This window comes from Capsicum annuum, chromosome 10 (assembly GCF_002878395.1).
Source record: "Capsicum annuum cultivar UCD-10X-F1 chromosome 10, UCD10Xv1.1, whole genome shotgun sequence".
NCBI lineage: Eukaryota > Viridiplantae > Streptophyta > Magnoliopsida > Solanales > Solanaceae > Capsicum > Capsicum annuum.
In genome coordinates, this window is record NC_061120.1 from 219,702,372 (window position 1) to 219,719,065 (window position 16,694).

Sequence of the window (16,694 nt, forward strand, 5' to 3'; positions counted from 1 at the left end):
GGGGTCAAAATAATAGCATTAAAGCGAAAGTGTCGATTAGCTAACATTTTAAAGTAGCGAACATCTGATTCCATATCTTGCTTCACTCAAACTCATGTGAGGACTTCTCCAGAATATATGCTTTCTTGCGAAGGCAGACACTCTAAAGAAGAAAAAAGGGAAAAGTATTTTTTTCTTTTTGGAATTTTCTCTTTGCTTGCCTACTACTCAAACAACAGATGTTTCTTTTAGAATAATGTTTGCTACAACCAAATGGCAACATAAAGAAATGGAAAGAATCAGACCTGTCCTCATCTTCACTACTTTAACACTCAAGCATTAAGAACGTAACCTCCTGAATGCACTTAGGAAAAGTTTCATCCCCAAGAATGAAGCAACAATGAAAGTAATTGCATATAGTAAACCACTATGAATATATCACTTTAATATTTACGTATATCATCGACTTTATCTCATCAAATTTTACTAGCTTTATGTGGCGATAGTTCACGTGTTAGCCTTATGTGGTAATGCCATTTTGTATGCTAAGTGAGCAAGCAAACATCCCTTGAGTATTAGTCATTTGATGCACCTTTTCTAGTGTTCTCGCTTACCGGTTTTGAAATCAACATTTCTTCCTTAGTGAAAAGGGGGCCATGTCGGTTTCTACTCTCCTCTCCGATACTCATAGTGCTGACTCCCATGGTAACTTAGCTACTCTTCTTGTTCATAGTTAGCTAATGGTTGTGTTTTATTTGTTCGAGTTATGTTGCTGCTTTATGTTCGCTTGATTCTTCATATGGAAGGGGATAGCTTCGGATCATATCTTAGTAGTGTTGGATCGATTCGCATATACACACACTAGGTCGATGGAGAGACTAAAGAAAACGAGAGAGAAAGTTCGTGAGGGGAGAGAGAGATACGTAAGAATGAATTACGTGGTAACACCCGTGGGTAAACTCCACGGCGGACGGGCTATTTATATTGATGATTCAGAGTATGTACAATTACAACAGAAAATGAGAATAAAAGGTACAGCCTAAAATTTGGATCCACATATTTACATCACATATTAATCAGTCTCTACACCCCAACAATTAGGAGTGATAACAATTTGGGTGTTGCCAAATCTGCAAGAACTCAACTTGCAAAATACTCCATAGCTCTTCGGTAATTGGTTTATGAAGGCATTACAGAAGATGAAGAGCAATCAGATGAACGTGTATTATATGTTGAATAGTATCTATACTAATGTCGTCTTTATTTGTCCCTGATAGTATTACTAGTTTTGGTGTAATCTTGTGTTATAAGAAGGTGTCACCTAAACTGAAAGGCAAGTTCTACAAAATGGTAGTTAGACCAACTATGCTATATAGGTCGTAGTGTTCGCCAGTGAAGAATTCTCACATTCAGAAGATGAAAGTGATGGGAGATGAGGATGTCGCGATTGATGTGTGAGTATACCAGGAGGAGAGGTAAAATTAGAAATGAGGATATCCGAGCGAAGGAGGGCGTAGCTTTCACGCTCCTCGACTAAATCCAAAAAAAACTAGACTAGTGGGCTATCCCTTGTTAAAATTCAAACTTACAACATGCATCTATTGGGTACTCTGAAATCAACATACTCCCCGTTTACCCTGACGCAGTTCTGTTGCTTCTTGGTGATGGCTTGAGTTTGACAAGAATAAGAAATATGAACACGAGCATAAGATACATTCAACTTCACAAGCATATACTCCTATTGTATCACAGGCTTAGGCTGGAAAGACACCGAACGAGTAGTATACGTTTGTGAAGCCAAAAAAGGAGTCAACAGTCACAATACCAAATCACACAGCAGAAACAAAGCATAGCATCCAGGAGTAAAAAAGGAAAAAGTAAAGAAACAAACATACCAAGATGTAATACAAAGAAAAACACCCACATACTGCAACTTCACGAAACTTCCAGTCTTGGGAAGGAACTAATTTCGGTCTAATCAGCTACCCTTGCTTCATTTAAGTGTTGAATTGATAACCTATCCATCTTTGCCTCATTGTTGCCGGATTCTTTTCTGAGGGCACAACAAACGTGCAAAGCTTCATCAGGAGCTAGATTATAGTACAACAAACCACCTTTGGTCACCACTTTCTTGGAACAAATGCTGCACTTGATCGTTGTATTCTCATGCGAAATTCAAAGAAAAGCTTGTATGAGACATTGTCCGCCAGGTTCAAGGTCCTGGTCACATGACAGCACACTGACGATTTATAATAAATTTGCATGGGGCACAATAGTATGCCTATTGAAATTACTGTGCCAGCCCTGGCAGTTGATATTCTCATTTTGAAAATCCAAGTAGCAAGTTAACTTGAGAGGGGGTGGCAGTGAGACATATGTTGTATCATGGAAGGACCGAGAAGTAAATCTTGTCAATAACGTAATTGCAACCACTGCAAAAGTACCCTTTCGAATATTCAATGTTGCACAAGCTGCACGCCAGGGGCTTGGCCAAGCCCCACACGGTGACCTGCAAGTATAGGAGGACGATTTGTTGTCGCCTGAGTTTGCAGTCGATATTAAAGTTTAACCATGAATCATTCTCCATTCAGTATTCTGATACAGCAGCACAGTCGAAGTGACTGAGGCAATCATGCTCATGCACAGAATCATCATGCCCACCTGCAGCGCAATGAAACTGCTCTCGGCCAGTGAATTGAAAGGGACTCAGCATACAAGTGTGGTCAGAGCCGGGATGAATGTCATGGCGAATTTCTCTAGGGAAATTACTGCACACCACATGAAGGTAATGATCACAATGCTTCTCACACGCATAAGCTCAACCAAGAGATGATGATATTGCAAAAGCAACATTTGATTGCTTCACTCTCCTGAAGATGCAATCGCAGCAATGGATGACGATGACTGAAGTGATTTATGACAGCAACATGAGGAGGAGAACGAGCTGATACATCAGCAAAAGCAGCTCGTAGTAACTGACTCATTCGTAATGACTGCCCTCCTCTGCGGCCACTGACATTAGACAAATCAAACTTAGTTTTTGTTAGAGTTTGTGACCCAAATTTTGTTGATCTGGCCTAAAAAGTTCGTGGTGCGACCCTTGTTTGATATTTTTTGGGGGCCTGTGGTGGTAGCGGAGGGATCGGGCCCCAGACCTATATGTTTTTTGGCTTAGGATTTATTTGTATGCACGTATTATATAAGTGCGATTTAGTGGATTGTTTTTAGATGTGTTATATAGTACGTCATTGAGACTTTCATCTCCTCCTTGTATTCCTTTTCATTATAGTGAATTTCCTCCTCCTCTACCCGTGATTTTTCGCGTCAAGGATTTCCACGTAAAATCTGTGTATTCTTCTTCTTTTCTTTCATTTTGTGATATTGCTTATTCCTATACATTTCAATAACAGCTTTCAGTTTTACTTGTCATTTTTTGACAAGTCAAGAAAAGACAATTTTCGTTTTCCTATTATACCATTAGCATTAGTTGTTTTGTTTTCAAAATTAATTTTAAGACATAATAGTAAACATCATTTAATAGGGGTACATAAAATAATCATGTCAATAATTGTTTTTTTTAAATGAGTGTGTCAAATCCAAATATGACAAATTAAAGCGAACGAGAAAAGGTAGTACTTTATAATCAGGTGTGTGTTTTTATACGTGGAAACCCTTGACGGGAAAAACCACAGACAAAGGAGGAGAAATTCACTATAATGGAAAGGAATACAACAAGGAGACGAACGTCTCAATAACGTATTTTATGTTACATCCAAAACGACTCATTAAATGCACTTATATAATACGTGCGTACAAATAAATCTTAAGCTAACGTACAGGTCCATACCGTGGGGGCGAATAACCCGCTCCCCCAACGGGTATCAGCCCGATCCCTCCGCTACCACCACAGGCCTCACTAAAAATCACAAACATAGATTGCACCGCAAACTTTTCAGGGCCAGATCAACAAAATTCGGGGTATAAACTCTAACACAAACAAATTCCAATAACATCAACAACTAAGCCCAATACTAACATGCTTTGAAAACAAACTTTATTTTTCCTAATGCTAATTAATCATATCAGTTCCCAACTATATATTGAACGAAAAGATATTTTGACAAAAATGTTCATAATTTGTCCAACATTTCACATAATAATTTTTAGAGAAATCATGTATTGAGGTTAGATCACTACTCTCAAGCCCTAATATTATGAATTTGTTAGCATAGGTCAATCAAAAAATCCAAATCAATTGCTAATGTTATCCAGCAATTTGTTTTGTGCGTCAATAAGCAATAGCCTAAAAATTATATTGGGTCCAAATTAACTCAAGATATTGATAAAGCTCAACCATAATCCAGCCACTATAAAAGAAAAAAGAATAAAAATATGCACACTTTGGTCTTGGTAAATCTTTATATTGATTAGCATTAGGAAAAACGAAAACTTGTCTAAAGCATGCCAATATTTAGAACTTATCAAGATTTTATGGTTCCAAAACTGTTTAATCTTCCCAAGAGATAGTTATACTGTACACTCACTCCGCTTTATTTTAAGAAAATGCACTGCTTCCATCCTAAATTATATAGAAAATTGTTGAGACACATCCGAACTTTAGGAGGGTCCTATTACCCTGATCTAATTGAAACCGTATTTTTTGCAACTTTAGTTTCTACGTGGCACATACATATGCCCATGTTGACCTTCAGTGTGTTGATTCACTGATGTGCAACGTACGTGCCACATAGGCACTAAGGTTGTCAAAAATACGATTTTAATTGGTGCAGGGGTAATAAGACCCTTCTAAAGTTCGGGTGTGTCTCAGCAATTTTGTGTATAGTTCAGGGTGGAAACAAAGCATTTTCCCTTTTATTTTAGTTGGTCTCCTTTCTAAATATGTTTATTTCAAATTAGTTGTTCATTTTCGCAAATCAAGAATGTTTTATTACTTCTTTTTCATATTACCCTCAGTATTAAATAACTAAAGAAAACAGTACTAATAGTTAGATTTCGAGTTTTAAAAAAGGATTAATAGGATTAATTTTATAAAATATACTTCTAATTAATATTTTCTTAATGAGTGTGGCGAGTCAAACGAGACCGTGTATAGAACGGAGGAAGTAGAACTTATCAAGAATTTATGGATCAAAAACTGTTTAATCCCAAGAAAGAGTTGTATCTGTATATATAACATATTCATCCAATACACATTTCACATCACAACTAGAACTGAAGAGAAAAAATTAAGGATGTATACTACCAAGGAAGAAGAAGTAAAGTTGAATGACAAAGACAAAAATCAATGTACAATGCAACATGTCCGAAGAGGAGGGAAGCCATTGCGAATGAATCAGTTACTAAGAGCTGCTTTCGCTGATGCCTCGGATCCTCCTATTCGCGATGCTGCTTTAAATCACTTCAGCCACTGTCATCCATTGCTTCGTTTGCACCTGAGAGAGACAGAACGAATCAAATGCAACTTTTGCGATTCCATAATATCTGGTCGAGGTTATGCTTGCCTACGTTGTGATTATTATCTTCATGATGTGTGTCGTAACTTCCCTAAAGAAATTCGCCATGATTTTCATCCCGGCTATGACCACACTCTTGTTCTGAGGCCCTTTCGGTTGGGCGATGACGAAGAGAAGTTTCACTACGCGGCTTGTGGCGTTGATGATTATGAACTTTCTTTGTTTCTATCATACTATTGCTGCCGCTTGTGCAATTTCAATCTTCATGTTGAATGTGCTTCTATACCGATAACTTTGGGCCTGAGAGTGAAATGCCCTCTACATCTGCTCTTTTCATTACCAATAAACAGTGAGTCTGCTAGTCTCTCTTGCTCAATTTGTACTGAAGTTGTTCCCATTTCGGGTTCTTGGTTATTTTACAATCATGAGCATGATTACCTCTGTCACTTTGACTGTGCTGCTATAATCGAATTTGCAACAGAAAGTGATTCAATGACGAAACTTCAGAACCCGCTGAAACTTTACCTATAACAAATCGCCCTCCTGCTCGTGCTAGTCAAACGAGTGAGGGGGTCACGCATTTCACTCACCGTCATACTCTCAAGGAATATGACCCGGGCAAGCCCCGGAGGTGCAGCTTGTGCAACTTTGTGTCCACGATGGGGTTTGTTTGCGAGGGTTGCAACTACTTTATTGGCAATACATGCTTCTCTCTTCCATCCAAGATTCAACATATGTCTCATCCTCACCACCCTCTCAAGTTAACTTGGTACGCGGACTTTCAAAATGGGAATCTCAAATGCCCTGGTTGTCAAAACTACACAAATGACAGTTCTGCACGGGCGTACTGTTGCACAGAATGCAATTTTTTTATTGATCGTTTTTGCGCTAGCGCTCCCAAGATCTTGACAGTGGAAGATGTCAGCTACAAGCTCTCTTATTCATTCCCATTCAAACATGAGAAGGCGGTTATCAAATGCAACCGTTGTTCTGACAAAGTTGTGACAAAAGATAGTATGTTATACTATAACTTGGAGCGCGATGAGACTCTGCATGTTTCTTGTGCCCTGATTAAAGAGTCTGGAATTGATAGTGAGACGCGAAGCAATTTATCTGTTCAGCGCTTAAACGAACTCAGGATAGCAGATTAAACAGTACTCATTGCAGGCTTACTCGTCTTTCTTTGTTTTTTTCAGCATAGTTTTGTTTACCGCTGTTGTTTTTTTTTTTCTGCTGTGTGATTTTATCAAAGTCTCTATGCAGATCTTGTTAACTTCGCCTTATTCTTGGCACTTTTACCCTTGAATCAATTTGCTGCTTCTTTAAAATTTTCAATCTGCTCTTTCTGATATGCCATGTCTTTTAGCCTCTCTTTATGACGTAGCATAAATCGATAACAGGACAGATATTCTCATATAAATAATCGAGAAAGAAATCTGGTAACGTAGTAGTTGAGACACAAATTTAACTTGGAAAACCCCAAGTCAGGAAAAAAAATAGAGGCAACAACGAACAAAATTCGCTTATCTACAAGGTAGAGTTCAAGTCCTCATGAACTTAAAATGCAGGGATGAGGACAACAACATACTCGGTTTAGGAGTTAAGAGTGTACACAAACCTTATCACTACCTCAAGGAGGCAAAGAGGCTGTTTTTGAAAAACCCTCGACTCAAGTGCAGCAAATTCAGGTACAAAAAAGAAAGAAACAATGAAGAAAATGTAACAACTAACAAGTGAACAGTGCAAAGTCTGCAAGCCAAAAATAGTAACACTAACAAAATAGTGTGATAGTGAAAACACCATAAACAACAGACTATATAGATATCACTAGCAGGGATCAACTTCATCTTAACATCTCATCTAAACCCTAAACTGCCATACTGCGCTTAGTACACGACAAATATCAACAAGCCTAAACCCTTGAAAAGCAAGACAATGCTCCCACACGACTAACCTTCTATTTTAATACGCGTCATTCACGCACTCCTATGTAAGGTCATGTCCTCGGTAACTTGAAGTTACGCTAGTCCTGTCTACTCATCTCTCTCTAATACTTCTTTGGCCTTCTCCTACCTCTCCTTGTGCCTACAATATCCAACCTCTCGCACCTCCCCACTGGTGCGTCTGCACCTCGCCTCTTCACATGTCCAAACAATCTCAATCTCTCTTTCCTCATCTTATATCCACCACGCTGGAACGAGGACAAGAAAAAGAATGAAAAGCTCATGCACAATCTTAAATTTTATATGCATAAAAGAAACTGCGTCAGAATTCCATAGGCATAGATTGAGGAAATGAAAATAACATCATTCAAAAGTACTATACATTATTAATTTCTTATAGTATCTATTTTCCTATTTCAGGGTTAAGACATTTCAGTAAAAGAAGAGTTAAAAGTCATTACTTGTGTCAATTATTTTTTCTTCTTTTTCAGGGTTAATAAAGTAGGAACTATATAATTTTTATAATGAAAAAGTTACTTAACTTTACCTAAATTTCACGAAAGTAACTCCAAATCATATTTGATTTTAACTTCAACGAGAATTTAATATTCTTTTTTGTGAGATATCTCTCTATAATCCAGATTAATTACTATCACATGATTAGGAAGAAACAACAACATAACTAGAATAGTCCCACAAAGTGGAGTACTCTTAGAGGGTAAGTTTCAATTTCATGAAAAAACATAACGAAATGTAATACTTGGTATTGCAAAATCTCGTGAATCATCGAGTCTTTGAACACAAGTTGCGCCCTAAGTGATTAGGTCGAGGGAAATGTAGGAACAATACTAAGTCATTATGCAAGTTTGCCTTACCTCTGCCTCGGAAAAACCAATAATTAAAAAGATCAATAGACATATAATTAAAAGGAGATCATGAACTTCTACTTTTACATTTTACTATGGTTATTCTTTAGTTTGTCTATACATCTACATAAAAACTAGAGAGTTAAAAGGGAAAATAAAAATAAAAAAGGACAAAAAAGTGAGTATATTTTTAGGAAAATATACCAAGAAGGACCTAATAGTAATTAACCTAGCTATAACTAGCTAATAAAAAGTTTATAATTTAGTTATTATTCTTGTCGAGGCCTTGCAATCCATAGAGAGCTAAGAGCTCTAAGCCTATGAAAATATTCAGCAATTGCCAGAAAACACCTTGCAGCTTGGCGACTCGTTAGGATTTGATGAAGTCGATGAATTGTTTGATGCCTCAAATTATCTGCCTGTCATTGAAAAATAGTCATTTAACTTGTATTTTGAATATATAAATCACCATCAACGTAAAATATAAATATATATATATATATATATATATATATGTGTGTGTGTGTGTGTATGTATGTGTGTGGAAATCCCAATAACTACTGTGGCTAGGGTAGTTATTGACTTAATGTAAGATTTTATTACAAATTCTGACTGTGAAAAGAAAACTACTATTAGCTGGGAATTTTAGTTATACAATATGTAAATGAAATATTTTTATGGGGGCAAGCTCTCTCAAATGTGTTTCAAATCAAAAGGTTTATGAAAATGACTTAATATATGATCTTTGTTCCAATTTATGTGGCAATGACACCATTCAAATTCCGAAAGTCAATTTTTTTGTGAATCAGCTATAAAATCTTTAAATTTTTTGAAATAAAATTTACATATTTAAACTCTCAAAATTCAAACGATGTTACAAAAATCATAGCCTGAGTGTAGTATTTTTGAGTCCCTCCCCTATATATTTGGTAGTGTCAATTTTACAAGATTGTTCTGTCTAGTGTTGCTTTTGTACTGAATTCATACCAAAATGACATTTAAATAATACTCAAAGGAAGCTAGGGTTTTTGATAACATAGTTACCTTACCACAAGATTAAAAGATATCTTGGTATATTTCACATATTTTTGGTTTAAGACTACAAGATTCAGAGGTCTTCTTTATTTTTTTTAAAATTCATGTCAAGTTAAAATCAGACAAACAAATTGAAACGGTGGTGAAGGTATATAATTATGGAAATAAGGTGGAGAGAATAGGTCAACATATGTAGTAGGTTTTCCAACTAAAGTAGGAGTAGATGCACTTCTTCTATCTTGGCCCTACCAATCTACTCCTCAGCAAATATAACTTAATTTGACTCCATCTATCACAATTATGTGTCATGCATACAATGTTGATAAATTTATTTTAGAGTTGAAATTGTTCTAGAACATAAAGTTTAGAATGGCGCAATATATAAACATGTCCTATAATTTGGTCTCAGATCATATTTATGACCTCCAACTTTGGGTGTGCACAAGTAGATACTTAAACTTGTATAAAGTTGAATAAGTAGACATATATGTCCTACGTAGCGTCCTAATTGGACAATTCTTATCCTACATGACGTACTACGTGTCTTATGTCACATTGGATGTGTGTGTCTATTTGTTCAACTTTATACAAGTTTAAGTGTCTACTTATGCACACACCCAAAGTTGGAGGTCATAGATGTGATTTGAGACCAAGTTAAAGGGCATGTTTATGTATTATGCCTTTTAGAAATGGGGTTGCTCAGATAGTAAACACCCTCCATTTTCAATCCCGAGGTTTCTAGAAGACCTTTTTTTTATTTTTAAACTTGACGTTCGGTTAATACTGCATCACATAAACTGAGACGGAGGGAATATGAGTTAATAAATATGGCATGTATATATATATATATATATACCTGTCTAACAAAGCCTTCAAGAGTGGAAAGTTTGTTGATAGCAAGAGCCATTTGTCCCATATAATTAGCCATGTTTTGAGGGGAATTAGCCAATAATGCATCAGAAACAATTGTGTCTGAAACTGATTGATTCAAAGATTCCAAGCCTTGTGAGAGAGCTTCCTCAGCTTCTTGTGTTGATTGTTGTAATCCACAAATTCCAACAAATTGTTGTTCTGTTAATGGCTCTATCTGACTCAGGATTATCTATTAATCATCCATCATTAACAACAATAAATAATTGTAGAAACAAAAAGTGATGAAATTAGAAAAAGTATGTAGCATTCCCTCCGAAGAATCTTAATAGCTCAGTTGGTTGGTGAGGGTTCAACAATCCACATTGTAATTTTCTACCCCAAATTTTATTTTGTTTTTTGAAAAATGTAGGAGTACTCCTTCCGTTCCAATTTATGCGACTAAGTTTATACATTAGGCATGAACTTTTCATTTAAAGAAAAAAATCAAAACTAGTGGTGTAAATCGTCTCATTAAAGATAAAATAAATAGATTAATTCTAAATTATTTCTAATGTAGTAATTTATTGATAATGGGACTTACTAATTAACAGTGTATCACAGAGAGAAATAAAGTACTCTCTCCGTTTCAAATTGATCGACCTGTTTTGACTTTAAATATATATAGTCTAAAGATACATCAAACGTACCAGGATATCCTTTAATTTGGTGGTTATTCTTTATGAAACAGACTAAAAAGAAAAATAGGTTAATTTGACAAGGGTTTTGCATTTCTAGAACTTAAGCAACTTATATACATGTAACTTTCCTTATTTCCCAAATTATTGATACTAATGTCACTGTCAGTATATAAAAGTTAAATCATATGTGTACCTTAATGATCTCAGATGGGCGAAAATCGCCCATCCAAATGAAACAGCGCTCGGCCGGAGTTTTCCACGTGCCGGAAACAAGATGAAATACATCGGATTTAAGAAGCATGGCCTTGAGATTCATGATTTCATCGTAATGTGACACACAATTATCAACATACATTCGAAGTTCATTCTCTGGGAAATGTTCTGTCAATGCATTTCGAAGTTCACACATAAGACGATGATGTTCCTCTAGCCACCTTGAGTACTCCATATCAAATACTGCAGCATCTATAATTCATGCAAAAAAAAATAAAGAAAATAAGCATGTGAAAATTCATTTCGATAATGTGTAGCAGTGAGAGAAATTCGATCTCAGAACCTTTGCCTAATCTGATAAAGTGTGTGACCATCTCAGTTAAAACTTTTACGTACTTAATTATGTTCGCGCAACATAAAAGCAACAAATATTAGCAATTAAATTCTCTCTTGGTAAATGTTTAATGGAACTATTTTCCTGGAAAACGTTACATTTTCTATATTTGGTCGATGAGTGAGAAATATGTTTCGAAAAAAAATATAGTATTAAAGAAGATAATAATAATATGAGTAAATCAAGAGTCCTTGATAGAATGTTTTGAAAACTAAAGATTAATAAGATTAAAATGTGTGACCATCTTAGTTAAACTTTTACATACTTAATTATGTTCGCAATATAAAGCAACAAATATAAGCAATTAAATTTTCTCTTGGTAAATGAATGTTTCAATGGAACTATTTTCCTGGTAAACGTTACGTTTTCTATATTTGGTCGGTGAGTGAGAAATATGTTTCAGGAAAAAATATAGTATTAAAGATAATAATAATAGGGGTAAATCAAGAGTTCTTGGTAAAATGTTTTGAATACTAAAGATTAATAAGATTAATACTAAAGATTAAAGAGTGTGATCATCTCAGTTAAACCTTTACGTACTTAATTATGTTCGCAACATAAAGCGACAAATATTAGCAATTAAATTTTCTCTTGGTAAATGTTCAATGGAACTATTTTCCGTTACATTTTCTATATTTGGTCGGTGAGTGAGAAATATGTTTCGAAAAAAAATACAGTATTAAAGATTAATAATAATTATATGAGTAAATAGAAAAGTATGTGATGAAAATTTTTTTAATACTAAGAATAATAAGAATGTCTAAGTTTTTTGTAGGGATATGTAATATGGAATTAAAAGATAAGATAATTGTAGAGAGGTATAGAGTAGAAGGTACAGATTTGACAACGTCATCAATTTTGATTCAAATTCTTATATCTGTCTTAAATTTTTTATTTAATAGGTACAAATAATTATTCTAAAAATACCTTAAAATTTAGAATTTATAAACTTTAAATTGTCCATTTGCCTTTGATAATTGAAATTGTACCTGAGCTTATGTTTCCAATGTTACCAGAAAGTCCTTGCTCTCCTCCTAAAAGAGCACTGCCAGCAAAATGAAAACCCTACAAATATTTTGGGGTCATTTTTATTTTTATTTTATTTTATTTTAATGTAAATATAGAAGAAAAAATAATTATGGATAAAATAAGAGAAATTAAATTACTTGAGATCTAGCCCGTTGTAATTCTTGCTCTAGCTGGGCTAGCCTGATCCTACTTGATTCTAGTTGTTGAATATAAGCCTGCAATTTAAAAATAATAATAAGTAGTGTAATTAGTTACAAGTTTTATCGCTAAATTGCTCATAGCTAATAAATTTTACTAAGTAGTATAATGTTTTTGATTTAATTGTAAAATAAATAATAATTAAAGAATTAATGATGTATTTAATAAAGTACCTTTTTCCTAATTCTGCTTTTCCTAGCTGCCTCTCTATTCTGAGCAAGTCTCCTCAATGTCTGCAAATAAAAAAGAAATTAACCAAAATTCCTAAGGAAAAAAAAAATACAAATTTGCATAAAAAAGTTATCGCACTGGTTCGAGGCGTGAAAGTAATCATTAATTTTTGTATTAGAATGTATTGTTTATATCAAACCTCTTAGGCTGCGATCTTTTTCTAAATCCTATATAAATGCAAGAGGTTTTGTGCAACAAATTATCATTTTATAAAAAAAAAAAAAAAAAATTAGAAATCTTACCTTATGATCTGTTGCTTTAGATGCATTTTGTTCTGAACCTGAATTTTGACCTTTCCTATTCCACTCTCTCTGCCACCAAACAATTAAAGAAATCATAGGAGAAATTAAATTAAATTAAATTAAATTAATAGTGCAAAATTAAGAACTATCAACCTTCTAAATAATCGAGAATAAAAATACTATAATTAATTTTATTTCAATTTATGTGACACTATATAAAAAAAAAAAAATCATTGGACCATAAATTTCTTAAATATTTTTTTATCTTGTGAAGTATTAGTTATTCTCACTTATAATACTTTCTGTAGAATTTCTGAATATGTATATTTAATTGCAATTAATTTAAAGTAATTTTGCTAAAGAATTTTGCAAAAGAATTATTTACAAACATTAGAAATTAATTGAAAGAAAAAAATACCTTAGGAACTTTAGGTTCAGGTCCAGATGAAGTAGAAAGAGCATTATTTTTGGTTTTTGATAATTCCATCATGGATGGCTCAGATGATTTCTCAGAACCACTGGAAATAAATCCAGCATTTCCCTACCAAAAAAAAAAAATATATATTTAATAACAAGTCACTAAAACTTAATTAGAAAACAAAGTAGTTAAGGACAACAAACTTAAACATTATTATTATTATACATATTGTCTTTGTATGCACATCAAGTTACACTTGTTTTTGTTCTTTTTCTGGTTGGTGTTTGATACTCATATTGAAGTTCACGTTTTATAGGATTTATTTCGAGAGTGGTGCTCTCAACAAGATTTATCGAATTCTCAGAATTCAAATTCGAGACCTCTAGTCGAGGATGCAAAGATTTGAGTTTAATTTTTTATTTTGAATATACCTTTGTGAATGATGGCTCAACATGCATAGGTTGTGATGGAAAAATATTGAGAGTTGGTGGTCTCATCATCTCTGAATTATTTTCTGCAAAATTGTAACTGAAAAACTTTAGAAAAGCTGCCAACAAAGAGACAAATAAAGAAACTTCCTTCGTGTCGATTTATGTGTTACAGTTCGAATTTCAAAGCATCATATGATAAAATTCATGATAAGAAAATTTATTCAGAGTTTCGAAATTCGAAAAGTATCACATAAACTTAGAAATTTAAAAGGTATAGATCATGAAATAGAAGAAATGGTTATATGAGGATCTGGTCAATAAAGAAGAACAATCTTAGAGAGAATTAATCTCTTTAGAATAAAAGTACAATAATTTTATAGAATCAAAAATTAAAAATATGATTGAACAGACTTTTCACTAAAGAGATTAAAAATATAAATCAAAGAAAATCTCTTTAGAGCAAAACTACAATTTCATAAAATCAAAGTTAAAGAATATGAGAAAAGCACGATGAAATTCAAAATATAAAAAAGTAAACAGACGTACGTATTTGGTCATGATTTGAAGAAGTATCTTGAGCATCAAGATAAAGGAAAAGAGCTTGATCATCTAGTTCACCTATATCATAACCTCCAGTACTGCTATTCTCTTTGCTTCTGCAAAAAAAATATATATATATCAAAACTCCATGATGAACAATAAGAAAAAAAATTGATAAAAATCGAATTTGGATTTAAAGAAAAACGCGAAATAAATTACACGAAGTTTTCTGGTATGACAGAAGATGACTGATGTAACATTCCAAAAGTAATCTGATCAGCGTTATTCTGCTGATCATGGAATAATAGGTGTTGGTGTTGGTGCTGGTGCTGATGCTGCTGAGGTTGTTGATGGTACTGGTGATGATCATGACTTCCAAAAGAAATTTGATTATCATGACTTTGAAGCCCCATTTTTTTTTTTTTGATGTAACACTAAAACTGATGATAGCTCGATTTTTTATGTTAACTTTTTTTTTATACTATTTATAGAGAGAAAAAGAGACGTAGGCCGCATGCTTTATGCATCAGACCGCTCTAGCACTCTTTATAGAGAGAGGAAAAAGGTAAGACAGCTAGCACATCAGTCGGTGTACGGTACCAAAGATAGAGAGAAACTAAAAAAATTTCCTCCTCTTTTTGGTGAAGAAAGGATAAGGAAATGCGAATTGAATGCGAACGAAACAAAAAGACAAATTTATTTTTAAACAGAAGGAGGAGAAGAAGAAGAAGACGAGGAATACAATTTTATTTGAATTTAAAAGAGAAAAAAAAAGATTTTATTTTTATTTTTTTTTTGAGCTAAAGGATATCTAGACTAATCTGTAATATGGAAACGGACGTTTTTGAACTTCCTTGTTCAACCATCTTAGTTGTGGGAGTTTGTGAAATGACTTGTATGCACTTTCTTGTTTGTGGTTATTACCTTTGACATTTTCATGAAGCTACCAACAACTCATACTAGCTACTTCCGTTTACGATTTAGATTAAAATTCTTTATTTTATTCTTTGTTGGATAACGTTAACATCCTGTCTTTGACGAGTTCCATGTGATATTGGCTCGGGTCAGAATTAAAATTGAACATGACAATTAGATTGCTTGATGAGTTTGGTTAAGAAGTAAAATTGTGGGGTTCTTGATATCAGTTGTAGCTTTTGAAAAAATAATTATAAGTGTTCGATGATTTTAACCCGGGCGGGAAGGGGGGGGGAGGGGAGGTTGGGTAACCCAGCATGTGGGTTGAGGATGGAATCATGGTCGAACATGACACTAATTGTTTGATGAGCTTGGTTAAAAAATAAAGTTGGCGCCCCTTTATATATATATATATATGTGTGTGTGATAACATCAAAATCTTGTCTGTGGTGACGCCTAGGTGATGTAGGGCACAGATAATCCGAGACGAGTCATGGTCGAACATGGCGCTTGCTTGATGAATTGTGGTGCCTATGCTATCAACTATAGTATTGGCGTGATATATATTTAGCGCTTGATCCTAACAAATAGAAAATTATTGAGCAACGTCAACATCCTGTCTATATAGTAAAGCGATGTGGGTCTGGGATGGCCCGGGGCAGAGTCATGGTCGAACATGCATGACACTTACTTCATGGGCATGGTTAAGTAATAACATAATGGTGAATGTATGCTTGATTCTATTAATGTTAATGACAAGTTGTTATAACCAAAAAAGTTTTATTTCTCCTTGACTTCTTCATATATATTTTTTTTATATATATTTTAACACCATTCAGTAAAAAAATTGAAGATCATAAATTTGGAAAGTATGCAACTATTTCTTACAAGTGATTTCTTTTTATCATATATATGCTCAAATATATATATATATATATATGTTGTAATCATTGAACCAATTCTACCTCAAGCTAAGTTTGAAAAGCTAATACAATTAATGTATAATTATATCAATTGGATATATAATCAGCTGATCGAAAATTAAGACATAGAAAGCATGTAATATAATTTTAATAAATAATCCATAAATTTACACACCCAAAAAAATCACATAATGGAGTAATTAGTTATTGTACTACATTTGCTGATTGTTAGATAGTCACTATATATTGGTGAAATTACTTTGACTTATATTGTGGGAATAATAATATATTAATTAGTCACTGTAACACACTG

The 16,694-nt window shown here is 33.8% G+C and overlaps 2 protein-coding genes across 2 annotated transcripts; one reads left to right on the top strand and one right to left on the bottom strand.

Moving 5' to 3' along the window:
- The first annotated feature begins 6,112 nt into the window (after nt 1-6,112).
- On the top strand, nt 6,113-6,604 carry LOC107844707. The gene has a single exon (XM_016689068.1). The coding sequence runs from the start codon at nt 6,113-6,115 to the stop codon at nt 6,602-6,604; it is 492 nt and encodes a 163-aa protein (XP_016544554.1).
- A 1,690-nt stretch (nt 6,605-8,294) lies between these two features.
- Nucleotides 8,295-15,219, bottom strand: LOC107843935 (bZIP transcription factor TGA10). The gene is made up of 11 exons (XM_016688373.2): nt 14,763-15,219; nt 14,550-14,659; nt 14,004-14,086; nt 13,573-13,695; nt 13,155-13,223; nt 12,855-12,914; nt 12,621-12,698; nt 12,444-12,519; nt 11,041-11,312; nt 10,154-10,399; nt 8,295-8,681 (listed from the first exon to the last, which is right to left on the bottom strand). Exons 1-11 carry the CDS (start codon nt 14,954-14,956, stop codon nt 8,532-8,534), a joined length of 1,461 nt encoding a protein of 486 aa, XP_016543859.1. The 5' UTR covers nt 14,957-15,219; the 3' UTR covers nt 8,295-8,531.
- Between the last annotated feature and the right edge of the window lie 1,475 nt (nt 15,220-16,694).

What these genes read in the sequence shown, in the direction of transcription:
- LOC107843935 (XM_016688373.2), bottom strand. Translation starts at nt 14,956, where the DNA reads ATGGGGCTTCAAAGTCATGATAATCAAATTTCTTTTGGAAGTCATGAT. An exon ending in TTCAAATCATGACCAAATAC is followed by an intron (nt 14,087 to 14,549) that starts GTACGTCTGTTT and finishes ACAATTTTGCAG; the next exon opens with AAAATAATTCAGAGATGATG. An exon ending in TTGAAGGCTTTGTTAGACAG is followed by an intron (nt 8,682 to 10,153) that starts GTATATATATAT and finishes TTTCAATGACAG; the next exon opens with GCAGATAATTTGAGGCATCA.
- LOC107844707 (XM_016689068.1), top strand. Translation starts at nt 6,113, where the DNA reads ATGGGGTTTGTTTGCGAGGGTTGCAACTACTTTATTGGCAATACATGC.